The 25,434-nt window shown below is 36.9% G+C and overlaps 1 protein-coding gene across 3 annotated transcripts in view; it reads left to right on the plus strand.

Moving 5' to 3' along the window:
- The window catches only part of STRN (striatin), a 148,245-nt gene that overhangs the window by 113,794 nt on the left and 9,017 nt on the right, over positions 1–25,434 (plus strand). For all 3 annotated transcript variants that reach the window (XM_003416074.4, XM_023555275.2, XM_064277197.1), the window contains 6 exons: positions 4,123–4,233; positions 6,899–7,042; positions 10,798–10,934; positions 16,620–16,795; positions 20,980–21,027; positions 22,044–22,165. In XM_003416074.4, coding sequence (XP_003416122.1) covers positions 4,123–4,233; positions 6,899–7,042; positions 10,798–10,934; positions 16,620–16,795; positions 20,980–21,027; positions 22,044–22,165 — 738 coding nt within the window. The remainder of the gene's footprint in view (positions 1–4,122; positions 4,234–6,898; positions 7,043–10,797; positions 10,935–16,619; positions 16,796–20,979; positions 21,028–22,043; positions 22,166–25,434) is intronic.

The raw sequence follows: 25,434 nt of genomic DNA on the forward strand, positions 1-25,434 counted from the left end.
TATGAGCAATTGATAGTCTGTTCCACAATCAGCCCCTGGCCTTGTTATGACTGATGATACTGAGCTTTTCGATCTGGTGAGGTCCATGTGTATCATCGCCATTTATGTTGATGATAGAAGGTATTTGCAATGAAGAAGTTGTTGGTCTTGTAAAATTCTATCATTTGATCTCCGGCATTGTTTCTGTCATCAAGGCCATATTTTCCAACTGCCCATCCTTCTTTGTTTCCCACTTTTGCATGCCAATCTCCAGTAATTATCAATGCATCCTGGTTGCATGTTTGGTCAATTTCAGACTGCAGTTGCCGATAAAAATCTTTTGTTTCTTTATCTTTGGTCTTAGTGGTTGGTGCGTAAATTTGAATAATAGTCGTATTAACTGGTCTTCCTTGTAGGCGTATGGATATTATCCTATCATTGACAGTGTCATAATTCAGGATAGATCTTGAAATGTTCTTTTTGACAATGGAGTGGAACACCGTTCCTCTTCAAATTGTCATTCCCAGCATAGTAGAGTGTCTGACTATTGCCGTACTGTGGGGGCTTGTGTGTTGCTGTGATGCTTGAAGCTGTTGCACTGGTATTCAGATACCAGCAGGGTCACCAATGGAGGACAGGTTTCAGCTGAGCTTCCAGAGTAAGACAGACTAGGAAGAAGGACCCAGCAGTCTACTTCTGAAAAGCATTAGCAAGTGAAAACCTTATGAATAGCAGCGAAACATTGTCTGATACAGTGCTGAAAGATGAGCCCCCCAGGTTGGAAGGCACTCAAAAGACGACTGGGGAAGAGCTGCCTCCTCAAAGTAGAGTCGATTTTAATGATGTAGATGGACTGAAGCTTTCAGGACCTTCATTTGGTGATGTGGCATGACTCAAAATGAGAAGAAACAGCTGTAAACATCCATTAATAATTGGAACCTGGGATGTACGAAGTATGAGTCTAGGAAAATTGGAAATCGTCAGAAATGAAATGGAACTCATAAACATCGATATCCTAGGCATTAGTGAGCTGAAATGGACTGGTATTGGCCATTTTGAATTAGACAATCATATAGTCTACTATGCTGGGAATGACAACTTAAATTTTGTTTTATGGGCCTGTGTAATTTTTGGCTGAAGGGTGAACCTCAGGAATGGCTTTCTTACTGAGTTAAAAGGGTGTCTGGGGCCATACTCTCGGGGTTTCTCCAGCCTCTGTTGGACCAGTAAGTCTAGTCTTTTGTGTGTGTGTGCATTAGAATTTTGCTTTACATTTTTCTCCAGCTCTGTCCAGGACCCTCTATTGTGGTCCCTGTCAGAGCAGTCAGTGGTGGGAGCTGGCACCATCTAGTTGTGCTGGACTCAGTCTTGCAGTGGTTGTGGTAGTTGTGGTCCATTAGTCCTTAGGACTAGCCTTTCCCTTGTGTCTTTGGTTTTCTTCATTCTCCCTTGCTCCAGAAACATTAATTTAAACCCTAATGTTTTGCATATTTCTTCTCTGAAGGAAATATGAAAGTCAGAATTTTAAAGTGAAATGGAAAAAAGATGCTTTTTCTTTCTCTCATTCATGTTAAAATTTTTTTTTCCAAAATTTTTTTCCTCACACTCACATGGTCATTTTATAATGACTAATAAAATAGTTTCTTGGGTAAGTGGGAGGAAAAAGTTTCCTAATATTTTTTATAAACAAAACAAGGTCTTTTTGTGACCTTCTTCCCCACCTGTAACACTGCACAATGGGAATTATATATGATCACCTCAAGGAAGTACATGTTCTTTCTCTGTAAACAGTCAACAGTCCCAGTAACACAAAGCCTGGAAGAGAGATTATGTTGCTTACTTTTATGCTATGCATTCCAAGATAAATTTAAATTTCCCTTACTTATCAGACACAGTTTATAATGTCAGGGGCATTTGTTAAATCTTCTAATGACTTTTCCTATTGAGGTATTAAGTAAGTTATTAGTGTATTCCTTTTCATTTATTGGAATTTCCCATGTAAGGGAAGATACCACTTATACTTCTGAGTCCTTTGGACTTATTTGAAAAATACCTTCTAGGTTGGTTGATAGGTTTACTTACCCCAGAATCATTAGAAGAATTATTGCCCAAAGATAGCAGCAACTCTGGCATGCTTGAGGAATTCATTGAAGCCACAGTAGCTGGAGCTGGGTTATCCATGGGGAATGTAATAAGGAATAACCAGATTATATAGGGCCATCTGGAGCCCTGGTGGCACAGTGGTTAAGAGTTGGGCTGCTAACCAAAAGGTCAGCAGCTCAGATCCAACAGCTGCTCCTTGGAAATCTCATGGGGCAGTTCTCCTCAGTCCTATAGGGTCTCTATGAGTCGGAGTCAACCCTACAGCAACCAGTGATGCAGTGGTTAAAGCACTTGGCTGGTAACCAAAAGGTTAGCAGTTTGAACCACCAGCGGCTCTGCAGGGGAAAGATGTAGCAGTCTGCTTCTGTAAAGATGATAGCCTTGGAAGCCATATGGGGCAGTTCCACTCTGTCCTGTCGGGTCACTGTACGTCAGAATCAACTCGATTGCAGTGGGTTTGGTTTTGATAGGGCCACTTAGATTACTGGTGAGATGGGGAGCCATGGGAGGGTTTTGAGCTGAGGAATAACATGATCTGACTTTTATTTTAAAGTGTCACTCTGACTACTGTGTTGAGAGTATACTATACAGGGTAACCAGTGTTAGAATAGACTCGATGGGGTTGGGGGTATGGAAGCAAGTGGGCAATTATCGCAGTAATTCTAGCAAAAGATCTGGGTGGTAGCAGTGAGTTGAGAATTAGATTCTAGAGGTCTTTTGAAGGCAGAGGAAGCAGTATTTCCTGAAATATTTGATGTGGAATATGCCAGAAAGACAGGTTTTTGGTCTGAGCAACTGGAAGTATGGAATTGCCATCAATTAAAATTGAGAACCCTGTGAGTGGAACAGCTTGGGTAGGGAAGAAGATGGGGAGTTTGGTTTTGTACATGTTTAGTTTTGGGATATCTTTTAGACTTCCTAATGGAGATGCAGAGTGAACACTTGGATATATGAGTCTTGAGTTCAAGCCAGAGTTATGAGCTAACCCTTAACATAGCATTATGGTTAAGAGCTCGACTGTTAACTGAAGGGTCGGCAGTTCAAATCCATCAGCCACGCCTTGGAAACCCTATGGGGCAGTTCTACTCTATCCTGTAGGGTTGCGGTGAGTCAGAATCGATTTGACAGCAATGAGTTTGGTTTTATGTATACATATGTAGTATATAAATTGTTTTGTAGTAAGTTTAAAATATAACTTGTATTTACGCTTTGAATCTTGTTTTCCTAAAGTAGTGAAAATTGGTTATTGAATTTCTTTTCTACTTGAAGCTCAGTCTTCTGTTCTTCTTTTTAAGAATTTATAAACAAGTCATTTAAATTGTTTTAAATTTTGGATACAGGTTGAGTAATAAGTTTTACAAAATGCTATTGTTACTTAATAGAGTTTGTAAAATTAAAATTATCATTTTTTGATGTACACATGCCAAAAATATAAAATTTTAAAAATGAAAAGCTTATTGAAGACTGTTGTATACAATTTCTTGATACCTTGATACTAATCTCTCATAAGTTAATAAGTGTTTTTTTGTGAGTCATCTGATCTAACTTGAATTCAGAAAATAGGGTGATAGTGAGGGTTCTTGATTATAAAGCTTTGGGCATAATTTACTAAAAATCACCAAAATTTTCTATATATATATAGTTTTTCTATGTCTCTTTCAAGAGAAATCTAGTATTATCACCTAGGAAGTTGAATTGATCATTATATTTTGTGTGACTTACATTTTTAATGAATAACCAATAGCTGTATTTTCTACTGGAAACCCTGGTGGTGTAGTGGTTAAGTGCTACGGCTGCTAACCAAGAGGTCAGCAGTTCAGATCCTCCAGGTGCTCCTTGGAAACTCTATGGGGCAGTTCTACTCTGTCCTGTAGGGTCACTAGAGTCGGAATCGACTCGATGACAGTGGGTTTGGTTTTTGGTATATTTTCTATTAGTGACACTCTGAAGAAAATAATTGTTATGTCATTCAGACAGATTGACTTAGAATGTTCAGTATTTTATTGAAAAAGACTGTTTCATTTGTTTTACTCTGTTTAGAAAAGGAAGACCAGTGTCTCATGCCTGAAGCCTGGAATGTGGACCAGGGAGTAATTACCAAACTCAAGGAGCAATACAAAAAGGAGAGAAAGGGGAAAAAGGGGGTGAAGAGTAAGTGGAAAACATTGTATCTGTAAATCATAAATCTTGCCTCTTTCACATCCCCAAATTTTTTTTCAATGTTTTCCTAAAACTACTTACTCTTTTTCTTTTCTGCTCCTGACCTCTTTCCTTTTCACCTGCTCTCAGGGGTTGAAATTAAATGGCTCTTTGATTATGAACTTAAAAAAAAAAGCCCACATATGATTATGGAATCATAATATATACTACTACTAAGTACAGAGCTTCATGATAGTGCTGGACTATGTATTCTAACATAGTGATAATTTTATTTTTAATAGCATACATGATTACAACAGTGATTTTTCACTGTTAACAGTATGTAAATTTCAGGTAGTTGAGGCAGTCTGGCAATCCATCAGAATTATTGCTTATAATTTTAGATCTTGAAGACATTAAGAAAGTTAATTTCTACCCCTGAATATTCTGTGTATTCATACCACGCAGTTCATTTGCTGTCACTACTATCTGCTATACAGGGCACAGTCATATGCATAACTTTGCAAGTATTTATTTTCTAATTTAAAATTGTTGTCCAATTACACTTATAATAATCTTAACAATTCTTTTTTCTTTTCAGTCAGATGTGTACCGCATCAAAAACAAGCCAAAATTAACTTTCTAGCCCTGTGAATCATATATGCATAACTTTTATTATGCAAATTATTAATAAAGTTTAATTATAGATCTACTTAACTATGTAAAATAGAAATACAAGACCTTTCAAACATCCCTGGAAACTTTCCTAAACATGTCTCTAGGAGAGCAAGGCTATATTAATTACCTTGTATACTCCCACTCTCATTGACAATATGAACGTGGCTCTCCCTTTTAAGGCAGTAGTGAATTTCATCCTTTGTGATATTAAAGTATTATAAATTGAGATTAGGATCTCACTTAATGAGAAAGTATTTAAAAGTTGCAGAGGACTGCAAGGATATGCTTTTTCTGTTCTCTTTTTATAGTGATGCTAATACTTGTCAAAACTGGCCATTCCTATTAGGATATTCTTTTACAACATGGCAGTTAGTCGAAAACTTTTAAATCTTTAAAGTATGTTAGAATTTACTAATGTTTAGTTTGAATTGATAGAAAGTCAGTGATCATCGTTGATGTTACCGTAGCATCAGCCATACAGAAAAATTGTCTTTTGATGCTTTCTCAATACAAATTAAGTCACAGTGAGGAAGATTAACATTAAAAACATAAGAACATTTTATACCTTTATCTAAATATACTGATTAAAAAATTGATTCTGGATAAATATAGTGGGAAATGATTTGTCATAGCTTTTCAGAGCCATAATAAAATCAAATTGGAATTTTGGAAAAATATATATATCATACATGAGAAACAAGGAAAATGTTTTAATTTCTGGGTTTACTTAAAGTCGATATATTTCTTTAGGTCATTTATGCTACTATGTAAAAGGTCTCGAAGTGTAAAAGATCTTTCGATTGGAAAGGTAGCCAGGACTTATATAGAATCCATCTGCTACCATGTTGATTAGTCACTTTTTGTCAAATGTCAAGGCATCTCTGTAGTTGGGATTTAGCACTTAAGGTCTAAAACTGCACCATTTGACTGGAACAGTTTTCCTACTGATAGAAGCAGCTGGATTTCCTGTGTAGGAGGTTTGATCAGTATTAAAGCATACAGCACATTGCTTTTTAGTGTGGCAAAGAAAAAGGACTGTTTCGAGGAGAAATTTAGCATCTTTCACTGGAGATACAGGGACCGTAGACTAAGGTTCAGCATGTTTTGTTTATCGCCTCAGTTCCTGTTATCTTAACAAAACAGTCTAGGAAGGAGTAAAGAAATGATGAAAACAGAAAGGAACCAAAGCTTCGATTTGGTATATGAAGCATTAATTTATAAACTACTATAAATATTTTTGAATTGAACTGTTCGTTGTTAGAAAATTTGAGTCTTTTTAATATGGTCTAATGGAAATATTTCCAGTCAAATTGTGTATTGCAATTACACTGTCTTGAAGTAGATTTCTAGATATTAGTTAAAATTGCTTAAAAATACTTGTATTCTTTGCTGGTATAGGAAAAAACCATGATGGACTATGGGTAAGATTTTCCCATTCTTAATTAAACTTATAACAGGAAAAACTACCGAAGATCTGTTTCAGCCTCTATCCTATATAAAACAGTCAAAACAGGGATGTGGGAGAATGATGGATCAAAGCTCAGGTAAGTAATTGGCAGGGCATGAGACTTCATCTCGAGTACCGTAGCTTCAGGATGTAAGGCAATGAGTGCAGCTTAACTTAACCAACCAAAAAGGGAAGTCGTTTAATTCAGTACACAGTAGCTTTACGATCTGTGCTGTCTGTCTGCATTTAGAGCAGGATACAAAGGTTTGATAGAATAATCTTACTTTGAAGGATCCATATTGAACATGAGCATTCTTTTTCATGCAAATAATGATGTTATTTCATTGGCTTAATTTAAAAAGTATATGTAAAATCGTTTTCAAGAAATGAAAGTTTCTTCTGAAAATAATTATTTCTTATTAATACAGCACGATAGTGCCATTATCAAAGGTAAATGTTGGCAAATGTAAATAAAGTTTATGGCACCATTTTAATGTAGTTGGATAATTCTATTTCTCTTTTTTTGTCTCCCCCTCCCCCTTTTTGGGCCAGGGCCCAATAGGTCAAAGCTGCAAGATATGCTTGCTAATTTGAGAGATGTTGATGAACTTCCCTCATTGCAGCCATCTGTGGGTTCACCTTCCAGACCCAGCAGTGCCAGGCTTCCTGAACATGAAATAAATAGGGCAGATGAAGGCAAGTATTTAACACGCTGGAGCACAAAAACTTTGGGTATACATATCTAAATTCAGTCATTAGAAAGGACTCTCTAAGAGAGAAGAATTTTATTTTGTAAATGTTTGCTCTGTATAGTATTTCTGTACTAAGAAAGCATAGGCTTTCGTAGATCCAAGGTGGTTTAATTCCAACTTCAATATTTAAGACTTGAAAAAAGATCATAAACTTAAAAACCAGCTGTAAATTCTAGTTCAGAATATCGCCTAGCTCCACAGAGCCCATGAGGTAGGTCCTGTATATACCATTCCAAACAGTGAGAAAATTAAGTCTATAAATAGATGGTAAATACTTATTTGAGACTCTCATTGATATTTTTAAATATTTTACTGAAGCAAGTTATCACTGATAAATGAAAAAGAAAAAATAAAACTTACCTAAAAAAATCTAGTTACATTTTCTGCTTTCTGTTTTTTCTTGTTCCTTTCCAGCTGTTGTTCACATACGTACCTTTTTTACATAGTTATAGTCATTGTGTAGAATAATTCTGTTTACTTAACATGAAATCATAAACATGATTTTTGTAATTATAATTTTAACATTACATATTATATTTTAGATTTGATACTAAGCCATTCCCCTTTTGGATATTTATGTTGTTTCTAGCTTTTTACGGCATAATCTTGTGGTGTATAAATACAGTTCCTTCTGCCTTGTAGATACAAGTTCTGATTTTATATATTTGTAAATATATGAAGTGATTATAGGTGTAAATTGATTTTTAAATGTATATTTATATTAGTTGAAAATCCAGTATGACATAAAAGTAATCCTGATTAATGAGTATTTTTCAAAATTTGATTTTAAAAAATGCCTTGACTCTGAATATTGTAGTTATTTACGGTACGTGTACCACTTTAATAGGCACGGAATAATCGTGTGTTTCTTCTTTTATTTTTTAATTCAGTTACATTTTTGAGAAACAAAAACTAATGGGACCATGACATATAGGTTATCATGGTTGGAATACTTTTTCAATGAAATTTTTGACCATTACAGATTAGTTGCTTGTTAAAGTTACAGTGTCCTTGGAATTTATTAAATAATGGAGAATCAACACAGTACACTCTAGACGTACAATTTATTTGATGTAGACCTATTTCTTGGAAATTACAGATGGGGAATCATGGTCCTCAATAGGTATGTTCAGTAGTAGATTCATTCTTCATAGATACGAGAATTTTAATCAGTTTATTCTAAGATCAAGTCTAGATAAAGGGGAAAAAATTTTCTCTTATTCTCGTAACTCAAAAATGGTATTTTTTCAGAGATTTCATGTGGAGTCATATATATAAATTGTGTAGAATTCTAATAACAGAGGCAGAATATGTACTATTTACTAACTGACAGATGAACAAAAGCATTATTTAAGCCACAGAAAGTGCCCTTGGTAGAAAATACGTTTAAGAACCTAAAACTGAAGTATTAAATGTTTAACTCACCTGCTGTAACAATGGTCCTAAGCCTTCCCCACAGTGCAGATTTTTCAGAAATAGAAAAAAGCGCTTAAGAAATAGATTGTATATTTAATTGCCTGTGACCAGTGTTCCTTGATCTCTGCTTTTAGGAAACGCTTCCATACCCTGTGCGTGCTTTCTTAACGAGGTACTTGTAGAACTTGAGGCCTTAGTTGTGTATGTGCATGCATGCATACATGCACATACATTTATTTATTTTTATTTTAATAATTCAGAAGGCAATGTCACATTCAAGACGCACAGTTAAATAATTTTGTAAAATGGTGATTAGGGCAAGTAATGTTTAGTTACCAAATGGAAATGAAATGTGACCAATATCTTAAGTTCTAAGGCATCTTAGAAAGCAATCAAATCACAGAGCGTTGTTGCTTTCTCCAGCCCTGAAGTCTGCTGGCTCCTCACTGGTCTGTGAGGAAGTAGTCATTGCCTTCCTTTGTTCTCAGGTTTTGGTCGGCCATTTCTAGAGCATTAGTTACGTTAGCCCAGACAATGTGTCTGGGCCCGTTGCTTATAGTCTTGTTTCTTGGCAGAGAAATGAGCTAGAATGAAGACGGTATGCTTCGTATTGGATTGGTTGGTAACTTAGCCAAGGGTTATAGAAAAGCAGCAGAACCACAGGTTTGGAGCAGGCTATGGTAAATACTAGGAAGTGACCACACTAAGAGTAAGTATGGTCAATCTTAGTCTTTTTTTTGAAGAGTCATTTTTATTTCACACCTGAACAAAGATACCTGGACACGTTATAAATGAAAACAAAACTAAAAACACCTGGCTGAAGACCTAGCCTGATAGTCTCCCATGAATCATTTGTTTTCAAATTTTGCATGAAAATTGCTGCTTTACTTAAGTAATCTCCATTTCTCATTAGTAAATGAACTCATTAGTAAATTATTTTATAGGAAATTATTACTAATGAGTTCATTAGTAAATGAACCCCTCATGATGTATGGTATGTTTGAGTAAAACCTATTTTTAATCATTGCTACTTTATTGTGTGGTGGCTTGAACATGTCTTACTAATTTATTCCTCACTTTATTCTTATAATGAGTTTAAATAGAGTTTCTACCACTACTGTTTTTAAAAGCAGGTAACCATTCTTTTATTTATTCAATAAATATTATTAATTATTAGCTATGATTGAACGTGAAGCTGAAAAACACCTTGCAAATCCAGTTTTCTACACGTACTAATTTAAATTGACTTGTTTCTTTTCATTTACCTCTTTAGCAGCCAAAATGTGAACTACTAAATTCCATCAATCAGCTTAGAAATGTTTGTCATTGGTAAAGTAACCACCTCTTGAAACTACTCGAAGACCATCTGAGACTGTTAGATTCTATTTTCATTTAGAAAGAGTGACATTTTATTATTGACCAAGTTAAATAAAATCTGTTTTAATTTGGCATTTTGCTTTTAACTGGTTCTTCAAAAAAAAAAAAAAATTTTTTTTTCTATGATGGTTATTGAAGGAATTGGATTGGTATGTTCAGTGTTACAAAGTAAAAGATATTCAAGTTTATCACAAATTTGACATCTTGAAGCACAGTTGGCAGTTACTGGAAGTATTCAAATGTATGCTTTAAAAATGTTTATTCCACTTAAGTCAGTGGATTATCACAAAATGCACCCACCCATGTCACCACTGCCTAGGTCAAGAAGTAGAACATTACCGGGGCAAGTCCTCCCCGTATTGCCTTCTAATCACTTCCCCTTTTCTCCTCCCTGAAGGCACTCTTGACTTCTAACACTGTATATTAATTTTGTCTCAAATATGCATATTTTATGATTTTAACCATTTTCATTTGTAATTTTCTGTATTCCTCCAGGTTATGGAATTACCAATTTTATTTTGAATGACACCAGCAGTGTTCAGAAAGAACCACTTGTTATATGTGTTTAGTAATTGATAGAAATAATTTGGGTAATTGGCATCAAATATTAAGATTTACTTTTCTTTAGTGATATTTTTCTTTATAGTGAAAATGAAAGGACAGTAGGCTGCTGGTATTGTTTCAAGTTATATATTTTAATTAGGTAATTCCTTTAGCTTGTGATTAAGACATGCAAAAGGCAATTCTTCAGGATTTTCTCCTTACTGAATTTTATTGTATTTAAAAGCATTTAAGAATAATCAAATGTATATATACCCTTATAAAAAATTTGATACAGGTGAATGAGATGAATGGTTGACTCTTTAGAGATTTTTTGTTTTTTTTCTTTTGTCTTCCCCCTATTAGTGGAAGCATTAACATTTCCTCCATCTTCGGGAAAGTCGTTCATCATGGGAGCAGATGAAGCCCTTGAAAGTGAGCTGGGACTTGGAGAATTGGCAGGTCTTACTGTGGCCAATGAAGCAGATTCACTAACTTATGATGTGAGTGGTAGTTTTATTTTTACTCAGTTTTTAAAATTAAAAATTGATTTTGTAGAGAAAGGAGGCAATGGTAAAACTTCTTTATTAAGTGTAGAACTTGGCTCGGTTTTAATTGCAGACTTCGAAAATATGAATATATAAACAATAACATTTGTCACATGACCTAGACATTAAAATTATGGAAGTTACCTAGATCCATATTTCAGTCAGTATACTTTATTCATTGCTTTTAGATAAAGGAAAGTATTACTTTTCCATTACCAAGTTGGTTCTACCGCTAAAACCAGCTGAAATCCATACTTTTCATCTCCCATCTTACTCCATTTTATTCTCACTCATAATTACAGTAACCTTCTGGTGAAATAAGCTCCTTATACTCCATTCTGCACATACAGATTTTATCATTTTCAGTGCTTCTGTATCTTTATATTTTACTTCTTTCTTAAACACCAATTAGTTGACTTTTATTTTTCGATCCAGTCTTTAATAACCTTTGTCTTTTAATTGAAGCATTTACTCTGTTCCTTTTTAAGGTAATTACTGATATATTTGGGTTCCCTTTTTTCTCAGTTTTTCCCTATTTGAGGGTTGATTTGTTTTTATTATTGAAATTCCCACCTCTGTTACTTCGGATTTTATATACTCTTTGGTTTAGAGACTAGCACACATACCCTTATCAAAATGTAATATGCAAAGACCTTTGAACTCTTTGAACTCTATTTTACCCTTTCCCAACTTACATGTTATTCTTGTTATATATTTTATTCATCTATATATTTATCCCGTACAAGATGTTTTGTACAGTCTGTATTCAGCTAGGATTATCCATGTTTACATTTTTACTTTCCTTCATTGTTTCCTGCATGTTGACCATTCACTTTCTTTTTGCTCTAAGAACACTTTTAATATTTCTCTTTAGTGAAGGTCTGCTGGTGTGCAGGTCTCTCAGTTTCCGGTTTTCTTAAATTGTCTTTATTTCACCTGAGTGGGTTAATTATTGTCTCTGGGTATTGAATCATAGTTGGCAGCGTGTATTTTGGGCACTCTAAATGTATTATTTCATTATCTTTTGGCTTTTATTTCTGCCGAAGTCAACTGTCAGTCCTATTGTTGGACATTTAAAGGTAATATGATTTTTTTGAATGATTAAAAAATATTTTGAATATCTTTTTGGTATTCTCTATGCCTTAGTTGCCATCGAAGGTATGGTTTTCATTTCATTTAATCTTTTTGAAGTTCTTATGTCTTCTTGGCTTGGTATATTTCATCAGGTTGGGAAAGTTCTCAGCCACTTCTCTTCAGATATTGCTTTTGTATAACTCATTCTTTTTCTGGAGTTTTAGTTACACATATGTTAGATCTCCTTTCTATAATCTCTAAATCTCCAATTCTTTCTCTTCTGTATTTTCTATCTTTTTTTTTTTTCATGTTTCAGTCTAGATTTTTTTATGACCTGAAGTTTTAATTGGAGAGTCTATAGTTCAGTTATAGTTATTTGTTGTTTCTGCTTGTTTTTAATTATGTTGTCTTACCGCCTTATGTGCATTGTTTTTTTTATTCTATGGCCAAATAATCGTATTTGAAAAATTGTCTGTGGCAATAACTTGAGGCCTAGGATGATAGCTTCCTCCAGAAAGTGTATTTTAATTTGCCTCTCTTCAGTGTCTGGGGCCACTAGAAATCTGTATCATCTTACTCTATTTTTAGTTTTTGAGACAATCTAAAGCTGATCTACAGTCCCTGCAAGGGCTTGTCTTTTTACAATTCATCCTTATGTCTGTGATACAACCCTCATAACACAAAGCAGGGTGGTTTATCAAGCCCCAGTTTCTTAGCAGACCCTGAGCACCAACTTGTATCCCCCAGCACAGCAAGGCTGTTTATTAAAAGCACTACCTGACTTCTCGGCCATCCCTTTCTGGAATCAGTGAACATGTTCTGAAGAAAAACAGCCCCAAGCACTGGGATCACCTCCTTAGGCCTTTGTCCTCCCTGGATCCTATTCTGATTCCCCCTTCTCCAGCCTGTTTTTTTTTTTTTTTTCCTGGTTCTTCATTTTTTATATTTACTTCTACGTTTCTACTTGTCATCAGTTGTGAATTGGTCCAAGTTACCTAGTCCAGTAGAAGTTCCTATTAGGTACTTTTGTTTTCTCTATACTAACCCCACAAACAGGTCATCCATCATCTAATGGAAGTTAGTCCTCTACCTCTAGGAAGCTCATTCTTTTCTCATAGCTGTTAATGGTTGAAAAACTTGGTGTTAGGTCTGTTTTCCTGTTTCCGAAAGTAGTTCCTAGTTTTATAAGTGTATTAGTAATCTATTGCTGTGTAACAAATAGATTATAAAACTCAACAGCTTAAGATAAAAATCGTTTGTTACCTTTTATTATGTCATAGTTTCTGTGGGTCAGGAATCTGAGAGCAGCTTAGCTGGGTGATTCTGGCTAAGGGTCTCTTCTGAAACTGTGGTAAAGACACTGGCCAGGGCTGCAGTGTCATCTGAAGACTCCACTTGGGGATAATCCACTTCCAAGCTCATTCACATGGTTGTTGGTAGGCCTTGGTTCCTTGCTGGCTATTGGCCGAAGACTTTAGTTCTTTGGCATTTGGTTTCTCCATGGGGCTTCTCAGCATGGCAGCTGGCTTCCCCCAGTGCAAGTGCACTCAAAAAGAGAGAGCAGTGAAAGGTTTTATACCTAATTTTGGAAGTAACTTGCTATTACTTCTGCTGTATTCTATTGGTCACACAGACCAACCCTGTAATGGAGGAGCGAACTATGCAAGGTTTAAGTACAAGGAAATAGGGCTCATTAGAGCCATCTTAGTCACTGCCTACCACATTAAGGCATTCAGAAAGAATCCAATTTCTCTTACATAGAAAAACTTTTCAGCTGTTTAACAAGAGTAGACATGTTTCAACTCAGTTTTTTCTTTTCCAGGATAATTAGGTCCAGTTCTTTCAGTGGTTCCTCGCATGTTTTGTGTTCTGTGTATGTTTTTGTTCTCCTATTAGTTCAGTTGTTATGTGTCTTATACAAAATTTTCTACAGGTTTTTTTAATTTCTGGTTTCTAAATTACAGTTTTTGTTACAAATGTGGCTTCTGAAGCCAGACTACATGGGTTTGAATCCCAGCTCCTCCATTTACTTGTAGAGTTCGTTGAGCATGTCACTTAAACTTCTCTTTGCCTTATTGTCTAGTCTGTCAAGTGGAGATAATGTTAGTTTCTGCCTCAGGGAGTCATTATGAGGAGTAAATGAGCTAATGCATGCAAAGTGCTTTGAGCGATGCTCAAAATAATGACTAAAGCTCAAAATAGCAGCTATTATTTTTGTTGGTTTTTGTTATTGTAAATAGAGTTCTTTAGAGTGTTAGGAGCACTTGCCTCCCTCTTGCTTAAGCCTACCATGTTTTTTAGCCTTAGGATGTGAAGGGCTCATATATGGTGCTAGTGTGAAGTCAAATGCCATTTACCTCTTTAGCCCTCCTATTAGTTGATATGGAAAAAATAGAGCCATTTTTTTAGTTGTTGAGATGGCATCACCATGGAGAAAAGGAACATAATGATGTGTTTAATTTACCAATGGAATCTGTTTTTTTTTTGTAATGTCTAATGATTGTCTCATCCAGTTTTTACAGTTTTTGCTTTCAGTTAATGAGCTTTGTAATTATAATCAGTTCAATGAAGAAAATTTAGCTCCTATTAGAAAGTATTGAAAGCATGATCAAAATGTAAAATGTTCACAGATTTTAAGATAACTTCTTTTTTCAATGATTACCCAAATTACAGAGTTTCTGTGTTCTAATTTTTTTTTATGAAGGTTTATAGAACAAACAAGTTTCTTGTTAAAGAATACACATATTCTTTTGTGACATTGGTTGCCAACTCCATGTCATGTCAATACTCTCGCCTTCTCGACCTTGGGTTCCCCATTACCAGCTTTCTTGTCTCCTCCTATCTTCTCATCCTTGCCTCTGGGCTTTTGTGCCCATTTAGTCTCGTTTTGTTTTATGGCTCTGTCTAATCTTTGGCTGAAGGGTGAACCTAAGGAGTGACTTCATCACTGAGCTATAAGGGTATCCAGGGGCCATACTCTTAGAGTTTTTCTAGTCTCTGTCAGACCAGTAAGTCTGGTCTATTTTTTTGTTTGTTTTGTAAGTTAGAGTTTTGTTCTTCATTTTTCTCCAGCTCTGTCTGGGACCTTCTGTTGTGCTCCCTGTCAGAGCAATCAGTGGTGGTAGCCAGGCACCATCTAGTTGTGCTGGGATCAATCTGGTGGAGGCTGTGGTAGTTGTGGTACATTAGTCCTTTGGACTAATCTTTCCCTTGTGTCTTTGGTTTTCTTCTTTCTCCCTTGCTCCAGATGGGGTGAAATCAGTGGAATATCTTAGACAGCCGCTCACAAGCTTTTAAGACCCCAGGTGCTACTCACCAAAGTAGAATGTAGAACATTTTCTTTATAAACTATGTTATGCCAGTGAAGCTAGATATTCCCCGAGACCGTGGTCCCCAGAGCCCTCAGCCCAGTAAGTTAGTCCCTCAGGGACTTTGGATGTGTCTATGGAGCTTCCATGACTTTACCTTGTACAGGTTGTGCTGGCTTCCCCAGTATTGTGTTCTGCCTTACCTTTGCCAGAATTACTACTTATCTGTTTTCTGTTTAGTGTTTTTCCCTCCCACTCCCTCATAACCATCAAAGATTGTTTCTTTTTTTGTGTAGACCTTTTCAGGAGTTTTATAGTAGTGGTCTCATGCGATATTTGTCCCTTTGTGATTGACGTATTTCACTCAGCATGATGCCCTCCAGATTCATCCATGTTGCGAGATGCTTTGCAGATGCATCATTGTTCCTTATCGTTGCACAGTGTTCCATTGTGTGTATGCGCCATAGTTTGTTTCTCCATTCATTTGTTGATGGGCACCTAGGTTGTTTCCACCTTGCTGCTATTGTGAACAGTGCTGCAGTGAACATAGGTGTGCATATGTCTGTTCACCTGATGACTTTTATTTCTCCAGGGTATATTCCTAGGAGTGGGATTGCTGGATCATGTGGTATTTCTATTTCTAGCTTTTTAAGGAAGTGCCATATCATTTTCCAAAATGGTGGTACCATTTTGTGTTCCCACCAGCAGTGCGTAAGAGTTCTAATCTCCCCACAACTTCTCCTTCTGTGTTATAATTTAGGTTGAAACTACTTGTCTTTTTTTAATCATCCTAGTAAAGATCTGGAACCCTGATGGTATAGTGGTTAAGAGCTCAGGCTTCTAACCAAAAGGTTGGCAGTTCAAATCTACCAGCACTCCTTGGAAACCCAAAGAGGTAGTTCTACTCTGTTCTCTAGGGTCTCTGTGAGTCGGGATCAACTCAATGGCAACAGGTTTGGTTTGGTTTAGTAAAGATCTGTTTTTCACATTTACATTATTAAATTATTTGACCCGCTTTATATTGAAATATGTTGTTTCCCTATTACACCTTTCATATTCAGAGGAAACCCCTGTTGATATTTTGCTAATTTTATCTATTGTTTGGTTATTTACGTTAAAAATGATGTTGTTTTAAAATTGTTTTGGAGGTTGCATGGTATGATGGTTTAATGACAAATCAGCAACAGTTATGTTGAATGAGGTTTTCTTCCTGTCCTGAATTAAATGTGTTGGTGTCTTTGTTTTGTTTCTTCAATAGATAGCAAACAATAAAGATGCATTGAGGAAAACGTGGAATCCTAAGTTTACGTTAAGAAGTCACTTTGATGGCATTCGAGCCCTTGCTTTCCACCCCACTGAGCCTGTTTTGATAACAGCATCAGAAGACCATACGTTAAAAATGTGGAATTTACAGAAAACAGCCCCAGCCAAAAAGTGAGAATATTCTACTTTAACTTGATTTGAATATTTTAATTTATGTTTTTTTTTCCAGCATAAAAATCCTTATTTTAACATTTGGTATTAAATTTCCCAAATATCTCTTGTAGTTCTCTCTTCTTCAATGTGTCACATAATTTATTTTTAAAAATATTTTATTTTGTTTTAGGTTAAAGTTTAGGTAGGAAATTAGGTTTCCGTTTAACAGTTTATATACAAATTGCTCCGTGACATTGGTTACAATTTTTGCAATGTGTCAGCATTCTCATTATTTTCATTCTGTTTGTTTTGTTTCCATTGATCTCGCTTCCCAGCCCCTCCCTGCCTTCTCATCTTTGCTTTTGGGTAAATGTTGACTATTTGTTCGGATGTAGTTGATTGTTTAAGGAAGCACATTCCTCACAGGTAATATTATTTATTTTATAAGTCAGTCTGTTATTTGGCTGAAAGGTGGCTTCATTTCCAAGTTAAAAGGGTATCTCAGGGTTGTAGTCTCGGGGGTTCCAGTAATCTCTATCAGTCCAGTAAGTCTGATCTTTTTTAGGCATTTAAGTTTTGTTCTACATTTTTCTCCCATTCTGTCTGAGACCTGCTGTTGTATCCTTGTTTGGAACGGTAGGTAATAGCAGCTGGGCACCACCTAGTTCTGGTCTCAAGCTAGATGAGGCCGTGGCTTGTGCAGGCTCTTAGTGTGGACTAGTTACTTCTCTGAGTCCTTAGTTTTCTTTACTCTTTTTTGGCTCCAGACAGGAAGAGACCAATAGTTGTATCTTAGATAGCCACTCGCAAGCTTCTAAGACCGTAGATGCTACTCACCAAACTAGGATGTAGAACATGATCTTTATGAACTATGTTATGCCAATGGACAGAGTTGTCTAATGAGACTATGGTCCCAAGCCCTTTAACCCAGTAAACCAATCCCGTGAGGTATTTGGATATGTCTAGGAGGTCCTCATAATTGTGCCCCCGTGTTCTTTATTATCTACATGAATATATATGCAGCATATCCAAACATGTGTATACTTATGCCTACAAACATCCAACACATCCAAACATGTATATACTTATGCCTACAAATATACCTGTATATTTTTTTATGTGTATTTTTTTTATGCACGTGCACGTATTCACATATACCTGCCTGTACACATATACACATCTACCTATGTAACCACACACTTATTTTTTAGTTGTTATCACTGTTGTTGCAAAATTGTATGTGTTATAGCATATATGAGAAGCCCTGGTGGTACAGTGGTTTAAAGTACTTGGCTGGTAACCAAAAGATGGGCAGCATGAACCCACCAGCTGCTCCACAGGAGAAAGATGTAGCAGTCTGCTTTTATAAAGATTTACAGCCATGGAAACCCTGTGGGCAATTCTCCTGTGTCCTACAGGGTCACTATGAGTCAAAATCGACTCATCGGCAGTGGGTTTGGCTTGGTGGGTATAGCATTTACTATAATTGTCCTTTATTCTTGCATGCTTTTCAGTGTCTTCATTTACCTTTATCAAATTGTGCTGACTTCCCCCATGTTGCGTTTGCTTTTCCCATCACCAGAAATAACAAGCGTCTGCTATCTAGCAGACAACTTTCCTTCCCCTCCCATCCTCGGTAGTCATCAAAGAATGTGGCTTTCTGTGTGTATACCTATTTTTGTGTGTCACATAATTTAGAGTGTTTTTCCTTTATACTCATAATCTGCTGTTAGGTTGGAAAACTTATGCTTGGAGGGGAGAAATAGTATCATCTGATGTTTCCCCAGGGTTTGTGAAGACTGATTACACTCCTTATGTTGTTATTGTTGTTAGCTTCTGTTAAGTTGGCCTCTGACCTATGGTGTACCGATGTGTTGCAGAGCAGAACTTCTCCATAGGGTTTTCTTGGCTGTTGTGTTACGGAGTAGAACTGCTCCATAGGGTTTTCTTCATGGGAATAGTTTGCCAGGCCTTTCTTCCGTGAAGCCTCTGGCTATGTTTGAACAGCCAACCTTTAAGTTAGCAGCTAGTTGCAAACTGTGTGTGCCACCCAGGCTCCTACAGTCCTTTATTTAGTGTATTAAGTAGCTGTCATACTGAGGAAGCCACTTACTGAGGTGTCTGCTGTGCTTGGAAACAGTGTAAACCAGTACCAGTTGCCATCAAGTCAGCTTCAACTCATAGCAACCCCATGTGTGTCAGAGTAGAACTGTGCTCCATAGGGTTTTCAGTAGCTGACTTTTTTAGAAGTGGATTGCCAGGCCTTTCTTTTGAGGTGCCTCTGGGTAGACTTCAACCTTTAATCTTTCAGTTAGCAGCTAAGTGCATTAATTGTTTGCACTACCCAGGTACCAGTTGCTGTCTAGCCAGTACCGACTCATGGCAACCTCATGTGTGTCTGAGTAGTACCATGCTCCATAGAGTTTTCAGCGGGTGATGTTTCAGGAGATTGCCAGGCTTTTCTTCTGAGGTACTTCTGGGTGTACTCAACCTTCATCCTTTTGGTTAGCAGCTGAGCATATTAACCATTGCACCACCCAGGTATAGGCATGTTTAAAATGACTAAAGCACCCTCTCCCATACCCCTCCACCGTTGTTCACTAAGTTCAGGCTTATGGGGTGGAGGGGAGGGAAGACTAGTTGAGAAGAGGGAAAGGTACCTCTCTTTGGTATTGCCTTTGGGCCTTGAGCCTTTAGCTACTTTCCATACCCACCAGTATGTCTAGACAGAAGGGCACTGTTGTTGCCATCACTTAACTCCTAGTGTGCGTCCCTTGGTCGCTTGGCTCCTCTCTAAGCATGCACACACATGAGTTAGTATAAACCCTGTTAGCAGCCGCCAAGCTGGTTCTGAGCCTGCTTGGTGGAATTTTTATTGGAGCTCTTCTTTTCCCTGGGTCCGCACGGCACAGAACCCAGCAAGAGCCCTTCTGCAGTGTCAAGGACTGCTGTTATTACACAGGTGCGTGTGAACATCCAATGGAGAGGACCTCTGTTGCCCCATCTAAAAGAAATCAGTGGCATTTCTATGTGACTCCCATCATGCATAGGACAGATAAGAGTCCTGATTTATCAGTCTGCATCAGATAGGTCTTGCTGAAAATCAGATGGCTCTGCATATAGATTCAGATGTTTGCAGCAGAGAAAGTTTATGTCCGGACAGTAAATTGTGCCTTTTGTCACAGCGGGCATCACATTAAACAAGAGAATGTGAATGTTTTATCATGTACTCTTGATTAAAATTTAGAAAAACACTGAAGCAAGTTTCTTGCTGATAGTAGCTTAGTAATAATATCTTCATTTATCTTCAGAGATAAAATATGGCCTGTTTATCTCTGAACTTAAAGCTTGGAAATGACATAAGGAAAGATAACATATGCTTATAAATAACTGCAATACAATGTTGTTGTTGTGTGCCATGGAGTCGATTCTGACTAATAGCAACCCTGCAGGACAGAGCAGAACTGCCCCACAGGGTTTCCAGGGCTGTGAGCTTTATAAAGGCAGACTGCCACATTTTTCTCGAGCAGCATAGAAGATTCTAAATACTTGGCTTTTATTCCAGTTTCCATGAACAATTATGGCCACTGTCAGGTATCATTGTGGTGTCCTGAGTCATGAATAAACCGATGACTTAGTTTCTGCAAGTATCAAGGATAGACATATTAACCTTCATAGAAAACCAGGGAAATTAAAGTACCATTTATTCAAATCCTACTGGCTGTCCTAGGCCATTTATTTAACTTGTAGAATTTTATTTAATCCTTGTGAGGTGTTCAGCGTTATCCCCATTTTTATGTTTTGTTTTAAACGTAGAGGAATCTGAAGTTCTGAGAGAATAAATAATTTCCTAAAGTTAGCCTGTTAATGATAGAGCCAGAAATTGAATTCAGAACTTTGTCCCTTCAAAGCCCATGTTGTTTCTCCTGAGTATGACTCTCTCTCTTGCTTTAGTCAGATAGATTATGCGGAGGCTAAAAGCACTGTAACAAAGTGTTATTGTCAAACAAGGATCTTGTTCATGTGAAGCCATGTTAATAATGTGATTGGTGTTAGGTAAGCTTTCTATGCAGCCTGTAATTTAAAATGGTATGTTACCATAATGTTTGTATTTCTAAAGATGATTTTACAGCATATGTTCAATCAGACTGTTCACTACTGAAACTTAGAGTGGTAAAAATTCTCTTCTCTCTCTGATTTAGGAGTACTTCTCTCGATGTAGAGCCTATCTATACATTCAGGGCTCATAAGTAAGTATGTGCTTTTTTTGTTTGTTTTGTTTTAAACCAACATCATCGTACATCTGCCTGATTAGGATATTTTATTTTCTTTCACTTAAGTAATTGTGTTATGTATTTTTTGTATTTAGTAGTGTTTTTTGTAAATGTAAAAGAAACTGACAGATAATGTAATGCTAGAAATAGGCTTATCAACTGAGTAGGGATCCTTGCTAAAATTAGATTTTATTTACATGATGTTTGAATGATATACGTGTGTGTATATATATTATAAAGATATATATATATCTTCAAAATCAGATGAAATAATTAGGTTTAAATATTAGATATTCTAACTTTTTCCTTAAGTTAGTCCAGGATAAAAATATTAGAGTTTTTTTTAAATCGTGATCATGTATTGCATGCTTTTCCTGCTTCTGTTTGAGCTTAAAGAATGTATCCATTCAACTGATTTAGCACAGAGGTGGCATAGTTTTCTATAAAGGTCAGAGAGTAAATATTGTTAGGCCCGTCAAGCCATATCTTTGCATACTCTTGGTTTTTAGTTTGTTTTGTTCTGTAACCCTTTAGAAATGTAAAAACCACTCTTAACTTGAGGATTATACCAACATAGACCACTGGCTGGATTTGGTCTGCAGGCCGTGGTTTGCCAACCTCTGATTTAGCAAAGGGAGAAAAATGAACAATGCTTCAATAGTATTTTTATTCATCATACCCAAAAAAAACCAAACCAGTTGTCATTGAGTCACTTCCAACTCACGGCAAGCCCATGTGTTGCAGAGTAGAACTACACTCCATAGGGTTTTCAAGGCTGTGACCTTTTAGAAGTAGATTGCCAGACCTTTCTTCCAAGGCCCCTCTGGGTGGGTTCAAACCACCAACCTTTCAGTTAGTAGTCGAGCACTTAACTGTGCCAGAGGCTCTTTCAGCAAAAAAAAAAAAACAGAAAAATAGCCATCTGAATGATTAAGCATTCTTATTTTTAACAAGTCATATTCTGAGATAAAAATTGAGTGTTAATCTCCCAGAGGTCCAGTGCTGTGTGTGGTAATGAGCAGCAATGGTGAGCAGTGTTATAGTGGAGGTACTGATGGACTGATCCAGGGCTGGAATACCACTAACCCCAACATCGATCCCTATGACTCTTACGGTATGTGATTCCCCAAAGATCTGAAAGAATAAAATGTTTTCCCATATTTTTTCTAGCATATGTAACTATGTAATCAGATTTTTTTTAAGAATAAATTTGTGAAAGAAAGCATCTTTATTTTGTCAAAAAGGACTCCTATATTTGGGAAACAGTTTGATATATAATACTAAAAGAATGAAGAAAAACACTTACTCTTCCTGAGAAAGCAATTCCCAACCCCCAAAATCTTACTAATTGGAAATGTTGCCTTGATTGACTATTGTTTTCTTCATTTTATGCATCTGTATACTACTTGATTCATTATCAGCTAATCTGTAATGATATTTTATCACTATTCTAAACAACTTTGAGGGCAAGCGAACATTGGCTTCATCCCTTGATCAATTGTTGGAGGGGGGTAGAAGTTAAATATTTTGAAGTCTCTGACACCAAAATATTTTAGATGCCTCAGAATTTAAGAAGTCCCCTTTAGTCTTGGAAATATTATCAGGAAACATAAATCTGTATTATAATCTGCCACCAGCTTCACCAGCTGTTACCATAAATTCTTTTGTCAAAGACTGTTTAGGAATCGGCAGTTTCGGTTTCCTCTTAAATTATAGAAAGATATGAAGTATCATATTTGTCATATAAGCATATATTATTTTCATGGTCAGTTTAATTTTGCCACCTAAGAAGTTCAGTAAACAAAAATTTCTCCCACTGTTGATTTTATAAACATATTTTGTGAACAACAGTCTGCTAGAGGCTGTTCCATGAACAGAGTCCTTGCCCCATAGAGCTGGCTCTCACCAGGACTTGCCCTCTCAGGAGAAAACTGAGGCCCAGCATGTTTTCTCTGATTCCAACTCTCTCGTTCTCTTACAAATTTATCTGTTACTTGCCTTCCCTTACTTCCTTTACTGCTTTCTCAGAGGATAAGTTGTCCCCCATTCTGTCCCAACCCATTCCCTTTTGCTTTTGACCTCATTCTCTCATTCCCTTTGGAACTGGGCTCTAGTAGTCAGTCTGTCTGTCTGTCTCTTCCCTATCTCCATTTTTACCATCTTTGCTCTCTCTCCATCCCCTCAACGTATAACTAAGTTCAGGTGAGGGAAAGCCTTTTCTTGGCTCCATTTTCCTCTCGGGCTTCTATTTAGTTCTTTGCCCTTATCATTTAAGTCTCATTGTGTTGTCTAGAAAACACAGCTGAGCGGGGAGGAGGAGGTTGCTGTCAAGTTGACTCATGGTGACCTCATGAACAGAGTCGAACTGCTCCATAGGGGTTTCAAGGCTGTGACCTTTTGGAAGCGGATCACTGGGCCTGTCTTTTGAGGCCCCTTTGGGTGGGTTTGAACCGCCAGCCTTTTGGCGAGTAGTTAAATACTTAACCGTCTGCACCACCCAGGGATTCCTAAAACACAATTACTAGTTACTAATTTTTTGTGCTTTCTTTCTTTATCATCCCTCTGCATTCTGGCTTCTAGCAACACCATTTAAACATAACAAGATTATCCATGACTACCTAATTGCCTGACCCAAGAGGCATTTTAAAAATCTTCATCTTACCAGATCTGTTGGCTGAGTCTCAGACTGTCGACCACCCTGTCCTTTTTGAAATTTGTCTACTCTGTTGGCTTTTTTGGCACTTGACTCTGTGATAATTTCTGTTTCCTAACCTTAATAAACTTCTTTTATTTTTCTCACCTTAAATATTGGCATTTATCAAGGCCCTAACCCTAGCTCCTTTCTTTTTTTTTTGTGGTATACAAACTTTCCTTGGGTGGTTGAATCCACTTGTATGGCTTTATATGTTGTTCACTCATAAATCTTTTCTCTGAGTTTCAGGCTACCTTCAGGACATCTCAAAGTGGCTGTTGTATTGTCAGTAAATTCCAACATTTTCATTTCCTGTATACTGTTTATTACTTGGTGGTGCTATCAGAATTACCTAAACTAAAAACCTAATAGTTTTCCCTGATACCTTCTTGTGCCTTACTTCTCATAGTCTTTTTGATATTTCTTGAATCTGTTCCTTCCCCTCCAGCCAGTTTATCACTGCCCTAGTTTAGGCCCCACTAAAACAGTTCCCTTACTTCATCTTGATTCTGTCTAGTTTGTCTTCTACACTATTACACTACAGCCAAAGTTATCTTATTAAACACTTACTCAACTTCGCTGCTCCTTCAGAAACCCTTCAGTATTTTCCTGTTGCTTTCAGAATAATTTCCAGGTCCCTTAATATGCCACAGAAATCCTCCTGTAAACTAGGTGCTCTCATCTCATTCACTCCTGCCTCAAACTTCACATTCCAGTAATAGTGAATTGTTTCTAATTTTCCTCACATACCATACTGTTTTTCCTCTGTAGTTTTGCTTGTGCTGCCTCCTTTGTCGGGAATGCCTTCTCGGTATTCACTGACTGGCCAACTCCTTTGTATTCTTAGGTGTGACTCTCTTCAGACAGCTTTCGCATTGTCCCAGTTACTCACTCACCTTGGTTATTGGTGTCTGTCACTATTCTTGTACTGACCACGTTGTCTTCTCCATTAGACTACTAAGGCTCTTGAGGACAGGAATTGCCTCGTGTTTTAATCATCTGTGTGACTGCAGCTTCTAGCATAATGCCTGCATACAGTGTGTTTTCAGTAAATATTTGATGGATATGTGTGAGAGGAGATAAGACAGTAACATCATTGGCATTTTCAGACCTAACATGTCTGAGCCATCTTGAGAGTACTACTTCACAGAGTCATTGTGAGGATTAAAAACATGTTAAAGTTTCCAATTTGCCTTTTATCTTGAGACTGTGTGAAGTGACACCCCACATCTCAGTTATTGCTGTTTGAGAATCTGGGGATTTCTGTAGGTTTCAGGTCCTGTCCCTCATGAATGCCAGAGGCTTGTTGCTCCCAGGAGTAACTGTTATTCATAGTAGAGTAGGACAAGTGGCCCTAGGGAGGTACATCCAAAGTGCTGAAGGAGGTCAGAGGAGGGAAGGATCTGTTCAATTCCTCAGAGAATATGAGCTGTGGTTTCCCTGAAGGTAGATTAAATTCAAACGGTTTGTGGTAACATGCTGTTTTTAAATCTAGACAAATGGAAGATTGGCCCTTGGGAGGAATAGGAAAAAAAATGTGCTTTTTAATTTTAGGCTCTACATTTTGTGTATTTCCAGGCCTACTTTGAAAAAAATAATAGAAACTAGAAAGCATATTTTATACTGGTATCAGGTGCTTTTATGTTTATACTTTTTATTTTCTCTGGAATCTAAATACATTTATGACTTGT

Source organism: Loxodonta africana, chromosome 26, assembly GCF_030014295.1.
Source record: "Loxodonta africana isolate mLoxAfr1 chromosome 26, mLoxAfr1.hap2, whole genome shotgun sequence".
In the NCBI taxonomy this organism is placed as follows: domain Eukaryota; kingdom Metazoa; phylum Chordata; class Mammalia; order Proboscidea; family Elephantidae; genus Loxodonta; species Loxodonta africana.